Source organism: Myotis nattereri, assembly GCF_964212035.1.
Source record: "Myotis nattereri genome assembly, chromosome: 3".
Taxonomy (NCBI): Eukaryota; Metazoa; Chordata; class Mammalia; order Chiroptera; family Vespertilionidae; genus Myotis; species Myotis nattereri.
This window is the reverse complement of record NC_138077.1, coordinates 181,377,819-181,385,383: the sequence shown is the minus strand read 5'-3', so window position 1 is coordinate 181,385,383 and position 7,565 is coordinate 181,377,819. Positions and strand designations below refer to the sequence as shown.

Sequence of the window (7,565 nt, the reverse complement as noted above, 5' to 3'; positions counted from 1 at the left end):
ATGGGAGTGATACATTCTGCTCTAAGTTTATACAAGGATCACCGGGCAGAAGGAGGTGAGAAGACTCGGGACAGGACAGAGCACAAGTAAGAGCCGAGACAAGCGGGGAGGGAGGGGGGCTGTGGGGAGGAGACTTCAGAAGTCTCGGAGTCGGGGACCGAACCTGAGAGTCAGCAGGAAGAGACGCAGCCCCGAGAGCAGCGGAGGGCGGGGGAAGCGCGGCCGGAGCTGCCACGCCTCCGGCGCCGGGGGCGGGACCAGGGCACGCACGGCGGCGTGACGCAGGCCGCAGCTGGCCTCGTTTTGGCCGCCGCCGCCGCCGCCGCCGCCGCCGCTGCCGCCGCTCGGAGGCGGAGTAGGATGAGGCCCGCGGCCGCGGCTCCGGCGTCTGCAGGGGCAGCGGCAGCTGAGGCAGCAGCTGAGGCAGCCGCGACGGCCGCGCCCCCTGCTCCTGACCTGGATTAGGCCCAGCGGCTCCGTGGCCGCCGCCGCCCCGCGGGGGGGCGGGGTGGGGAAGTGTCTGGTCTCCCCGCCCGCCCCCCCCACCACATCGCCGCCTCGCTGGAGGCTCCTGCCGCGACCCCAGCGGCGCCCGCGGCCCAGCCCTGAGCCCCCGCCCCGGGGGCTGGCATGAGCGGCGCTTTGGCGGCGCCGGGGGGCGGGGGAGCCGCCGCCTGAACCCCGGCCTGCCGCCGACCCCTCCTCGCTGACCGCGGCTGACCGCGGAGCTGACGAAAGACCCCGCCACTGCTTACCCCCCACCCTCCCCTCACCCCCAGATCACACACCCTAGCCTCGGAAGATGGGGAACTGCCTCAAATCCCCCACTTCGGATGACATCTCTCTGCTCCACGAGTCTCAGTCCGACCGGGCTAGTTTCGGCGAAGGGACGGAGCCGGACCAGGAGCCGCCGCCGCCATATCAGGTAGGGGAGGGTGTGTGCGGGCTCGCGGGTGCGAGGGGCCGAGCCGAGGCGGCGTCGGCGAGGGGGAGGGGGCTTCGGGGCTGTCAGCGCCCGTGACCTAGCGGGGCCTGGCCTGGGGGCGGTGACCCGCCCGGGGCTGTAGCTGAGGCGATGGCTCCCTGCTCCCAGAAATGGGGGCTCCCTCACCTCTGCCCAGGCGCGGCGCGGGGCTGGCGCTCCGTCCTTGAGGGGAGGGATCCGAGGCGGTGAGCTCGGCCCCGGGGCCGGCGGCTGGTGGAGTTGGGAGTGACATTTTCCTGCCTTTATGCCTGAATCGAGGTGTTGTCGCCTCACCGCTGACTGGGGTCTGGGGTCTGGGCGGGCGGGTCGGGTGGGTGCCCCCCACCCGGTTATGTTGCGATGGGTGCTCACCCCTGTCTGTGTTCACTGGGTCTGGTGGGTGTTCATGGCTCCTCCTTGGGAGAAGAGCGTGAAGGGGGGATCTTAGTCCCCTCGGATCAAGAGTTACTTGCTGGTGGTTGGTTTGTTTGTTTTTTTTAAGAGTTAGTTGTTGACATATTTTTTTTTTTATTAAGTTTTAAACCCCTCCTCCTCGGCTCCACCCCGTGACACCTTTGAAACGCTTTGACTTAATAAAAGTTGGTTCTCTTGAACTTTGGGAACCTTGACCCATGCCTTGAAACATACCTTGTGTTCCTCGTGGTTCCCCCTTGGTACCAAAGACTTTCTTCTGAAGAGTTTCAGTGCTTTTGGGACCACAGTCAGCACCCCCTGGTGTGTTTCCACAAATTAATAAAGAGCTGTGCCCTCTGGAGAAAACGCAAGGTAGATATGTCGATGTTATTATTCATAATCTATACAGACAAACCTTTCCTCCGCTTCTTCGGTCTTAAGTGATGTTGGTTAAAAACTTTTTTTCCCAGAAGGACTTGCAGAGTTAAGTGGCTTATTTTTTTTTTTTTTTTCCTGCGGGGGAGGGGGTTAGTTCTCTAATTGGACAGGCTCCTTTGTTGTTTCATGGTGACATCATTACCTAGTGTTATTCTTTTCTCATTCCTGTGTAAACCAGTGTCTCACGACACCAGAAAAACCTGATCACACAAGCTGGTTTTTCAGAAAACCCTTCGGGGGCTCTTCCTAAAGGCCAATACAGGCCAGTCCTGACTGTGGCGCCGGGAGCCTCCACGGCTGACCTCGCGGTCTGTGTCCCGGGCTTCCCGAGCCTCTGCTCCCGCTGCTCCCTGTGCGCGGAGCCCTGCCCCCAAGGTCGGCCAGGTGAACATCTAATCCTCCTGGAGGCCTCGGCTCTCCTGTCACCGCCGGTCTGGAGGCTCTGCCTTGCCCTCCCTCCCTTGTTGGTGTCCTCCCGAACCCTCCACACGCCCATCCACAGCACACGGAGCACTTACCTGAGTGTCCCTGTCCTTGTTTGTTAGATGATGGCTCATCCTTGGGGCATTTCCCTCTCTCTGCAGTGGACACTGCCAGGTCGGGGGCCTGTGTCTGTCTCCTGGGTGCTGTTGTATCCCCAGCATCTGGTTCCTAGTAGATACTCAGTAACTGGGACACGTGAAAACTATATATAAGACTTGACAACAGCGTGCATGTGCCCAGTGCTTTGTGCACTTTTTGGCACAGAAACGCACTTATATGTCTGTCGAAGGAATTAATGAATTTGAATTTCGTATTATGTTTTGTAAATTTACACGCTCATTTCTTCCCAAGAATTGCCACAGGGAAAGTCTCTTTAAAAAAGACAAGCTAAGGGGGAAAAAGGGGGACCTATGTAATACTTTCAACCATCAAGATTTAATTTAGAAAAACACAAGCTAAATCTGGCTGTCTTTCTGAGTCTTTGACGCAAGTAAATTGTTTATATTCCACTTTCTGTTTACCTCAAAATACTGTAAGATGATGTATGTGCTTATTTCAGTTTCATGAGCAAATTTTTGTAGTGGGATGGATTTTTATTTCAAAATCTCCTTTCGTGTTTTCTAGCCCCTTTCCAGGCAAATTGAATATCTTTGACTTATTGCCCCTTTTATACTTATGATAACATAGTGTTGAGAATTGTATTTTCTTTTTCCAGGAGGACTAGATGATAATGAGAGGTTTTGGGGGTTTATTTTTTGGTATCATGGAGGAACATTTTTTGAAACATGTTATTTGTGACAGTGGGAGTTTTTTGTGGTTGTCCTTTCCTTAAATAAATGACCCAGATGCTGATATGCAAATTTGGTTGGTATCAATTGAAAGAAAAGAATTTATTTTAAAAATAGGAACATAAAAAGAGAAACTTTAGTAGAAAAAATTCTGTTCCCCATGAAGGAAGTAAGATTTTCAAGAATGATTTATTTCACACCAATCCAAGGTAAATTATTTATATATTCAGTGGACAGAAGTAACTCCCCTCCCCTTAAATAGTATATAATTAGCAGAGTTACAGGAATATTGGCTAATTATTTTTTTTTGAATAATTTCTTGAAAGGATAGTCTCAGCTGCAACAGAATTAAATTTTTTTTCATAAAGGAAATAGATAATTATAAAGGAACACACTGGTATTTTTCTGTAGTGAAGAGATTTTTGTGTTGGTGTTGCACAGTGTGTGTGTGTGTGTGTGTGTGTGTGTGTGTATGTATATATATATATCAAGAGCTCTAACTTCTGGTTATTTCTTATTAGCAGGATCTGACAGATTTTTTTATTTTGCATAAAAGTAATCACTGTTCCATTACTGTCAAAGTTTATAGGAAGTACATATTTCTTGGGCTTTTTTTGTAGCTTCCTAACTGGTCTCTCTTGCCTTCCCAATAAGTCTATTCCTTTTTTTAAAAAAGATTTTTTTATTGGTTTTTAGAAAGAGAGGAAGGGTGAGAGAGAGAGAGACATCCACATGGACATTGATTGCACCCTGCATGACCCCACACCACCGGGGATGGAGCCCACAGCCCAGGCACATGCCCTGACTAGGAATCAACCAGCACCAGCATGGTGCATGGGACAACACCCAACCAACTGAGCCACACCGGCCAGGGCCCAATAAGTCTGTTCTTAACTCAGCAGCCAGCTAAGTGATTCTGATACAACAGATCATGACACCCTGCTCAAACTTCTATGGATACCCATTTCATTCAACGTAAAAGCCAAATTCCTTACAGTGTCCCATAATCCCTATATAATCTGTTCCCTCTGCTCCCCCACACATAAATCTCCACACTCAACTACTCTACCCGCTGCTGGCTTCCCTTTAGCCTTTTCAGCTTTCTTGTCCCAGGATACTCCAGGACCTTTGCCCTGGTTTCTGTGCCTGGAATGCTCTTACCCCAGTATCACCATGGCTGACTCCCTCACCTTTTTCAAGTTTTTACTCAAATGACACTTTCCTTAACCCTCTCTGACCATCCTTTTTAAATTGCAGGTTGCCACAATATCCTGGAGTTCTTCCTTACTCTGTTCTGTCCCCCCCCCCCCCCCAGCATTTATCACTTTCTAACAGTATCTTTACTTATTATGTTTATTATCTTTCTCCTCCCACTAAGCGGTAAGCTTCCTGAGGAAAGGGGATTTTTAAAGAAACAGTTTTACAAGTACCTAGAACAGTGCCTGGCACACATTAGGCACTCAATTATTGGTTGAATGAATGGATTTTTAAAAAATGAGTTAATGTATTTATTTTGAGGCAAGTGCATTTGAATGTCTTATAAGAACTATGTGTATTCCTACTGCCTTTTTCCCTTTATTATGGATCATTTTTAAGGAATCCATTCTAAAATTCAAATCTCAATAATATTAAATAAAAGTTTAAAATAATTATTGATAAAATAATTTAGGGTTTAGTTCACCCTGTATATATTCCATAACAGAACGTTTATTTTATGAGAAAGTACTTGAATGCTTATCCTTAGAGAAATGGGAGGAAAGAGGTTAGAGCTTTTCTTGAATTAGAAGGTAAAAACAAAGAAATTTGGCATGCCCTCTATTTTCTCTTTCTGGAGTGTTTAGAAAGATACAAAGGAAATATGCTTGGAGAGAGAGGATAAGTCATGAAAAAATGAGGAGTGAAGGTCCTTAAGAAGAAAGGGCCAGTAGGTAGCCCAGCACCCAAAGATATATGTGAATAGGTTGAGGTACTACTGTTACTCTAAAACCCTGTTTGTCATATGCTAATTCAAGAGCAGCATCTTATTAAAACAGCTTAATATTCACTGAACAACAACAAAAGCCACTTAACAGTATTTCTGTCTAAATATATATATATATGTATGTATGTGTATATATATATATATGTTTCTCTCAGTTTTGTAGTAGTTATATAACTTGAGAATTACTAATTTCTTCCTCCTGTCCTACACTTTGTGATGAATACATTTTCGATTTTAAAATCAGAAGTAAAATTAGTTATTGTTAACATAGCAGTGGATGCAAGTGTAGCTCTGGTTTTGGAATTTGATAGATCTGAATTCAAATTCTGGTTGTCATTTACATGTAAAATATGAAGAGAGTTTATTAGGTTATATTGTGTTTTGAGGAGCTTCTTTCACAAGTAACAAAACAACATTTTGGATATTTCAAATTGTGACTGAATAAAGCTTACTTCAAGATACTTTTAAAAAAAGGTTTGATCTCTTCTATAGAACTTATTAAAAGTAACCCCCCTCCTTTAAAAGTCTATAATAAAATAAAATGCTTATTTTTAAGCATACAGAGCTGTATTAATATATTAATATCTTTTTTTTATACTTTTATGAAGTTAAATTCAAGTAATTGAAGATTTTTTTATGTTTTATTTTTGTTTACCATTTTGGTGGAAATTACCTCAAAATGTATTTCACATATCTTGGTCTTATTGAACAGATTATTTAACTTAAAAAAATGCCCTATGTATGACATTTATCCTTCTCCTCTTGAAGTTCTACCTTTTCACTGAGGTGCAGATCAACTCCAACCTCTTTAATGAAGCCTTCCCTGACCATATTTTCCTCTCTCACTCCTGATTTTGTTTGTTTTATTTGGAAATCATATTACCTTATAAATTAGCTCTGATACTTTAATAATTATTTTCTTTCCAGATTACAGTTTTCTTAAAAATGAGAATGAGGTAAGATTTTAAATTTTCTTTAAATTTTTTTTATTATTATTGATTTTAGAGAGGAAGGGAGAGGGAGAGAGAGAGAGAAACATCAATAATGAGAGAAAATCATTGATTGGCCGCCTCTTGCACACCCACTACTAGGGATCGAGCCCACAACTCAGGCATGTGCCCTTGACCAGATTTGAACCTGGGACCCTTCAGTCCAAAGGCCAACACTCTATCCACTCAGCCAAACTAGCCAGGGCTGGATTTTATATTTTCTTGGTGGAGTAGAATGGTACCTTACATACTCTGGACACCCAGTGACTAACTTAGAACTATGCCATCTCCCTCTTATTGTCACCACCATAATTGAGGTCCTCATTACCTCTCATAATAACCTAATTGACATCTCTCCTCCCCATTCATTTTATTCCTTGCTGCTAAACAAATTCTAACAAGATCAGATCCCTTACCTCTTAATCCTTAATGATTCTTCATGACTTGTCACTGAAAATCTCTCTTAAATCTCTGTCAAAGTCATAATCTGGCTCCTTATATAGTTTTTCAGCTTTTTAAGTCTGACTCTAGTCAGACTAAACAGTTTGTTGTCATCTATATATGCCTCTGTTTTCCAGCCTCTGCCTTTGCTCATTCTATTCCCATTGCAATGAATACTCATCCCTTAATTACAAATGTAAATTCTAGTTTTCGAGGTCCAGCTCAAATACCAGGAATCCTTTTTTGATTTCCTCCAACATGAATAATTTCTTACTCCGAACTTCTTTAAGTGCTCCGAACTTTAAGTAGTTCATTTACCATTCCTCAGACACTCTCTTTACCCTTCCTATTTGATTTTAATTATAACAATATCGCATCTTCTCTACTAGAATCCAAGTCTCATGATTTATCTTTGCATTGCTAGAACTGTTTTTCACATAGTAGGCACTCAATTACTTGAGTAAACGTGAATATCAGTTGTTTTGTTTTTCTGTAAGAGTGTTAAGTTTGCATTTTTAAAAATACTTATTGCTTTTAGAGAGAGAGGAGGAAGGGGAAGAGAGAGACATTGATTTTGTTGTTTCACCTATTTATGCATTCATTGGATGCTGCTTGCATGTGCCCTGACCTGGGGTCAAACCTGCAACCTTGGCGTATGGGAATGACGTTCCAACCAACTAACCTCCGTGGCTAGGCTGGTTGTTTGCTTCAATATAAATTGTTCCCAGAATCATGTGCTTTAGTGTGTGTGGCCTTTGTACTTTAAAGGGTTCTGATATTTTCCTCTCCCACATTAACTATTTTTATCTGACTGTATCGAGTTTTGTCCTGTCCCTGCTAATTTATAAAGTGCATGAACTTTGGGAAAGTTAATCTCTTTATCTTTTTCATTCAAGTTTGGTTTGTGTTCTATGTAGTTTAGCTTGTCTTGGTTTTTGTAAAATGAATAAGCTAAGGTTATTTAATTATCAAAGTTTGCTTATTTACTTATAATCTTTGTTGTAGTGAGTATGTTTGTTTATGCCTGATTTCCCACTCTGGATGTCCTTTAATTAAGGCTGATTTTT

The 7,565-nt window shown here is 44.0% G+C and overlaps 1 protein-coding gene across 1 annotated transcript in view; it reads left to right on the top strand.

Moving 5' to 3' along the window:
* Nucleotides 1–264: 264 nt before the first annotated feature.
* RNF11 (ring finger protein 11) overlaps nt 265–7,565 on the top strand; it is a 42,098-nt gene continuing 34,797 nt past the window's right edge. The window contains exon 1 of the mRNA XM_081087157.1: nt 265–925. Coding sequence (XP_080943283.1) covers nt 803–925 — 123 coding nt within the window. The 5' untranslated portion in view covers nt 265–802. The remainder of the gene's footprint in view (nt 926–7,565) is intronic.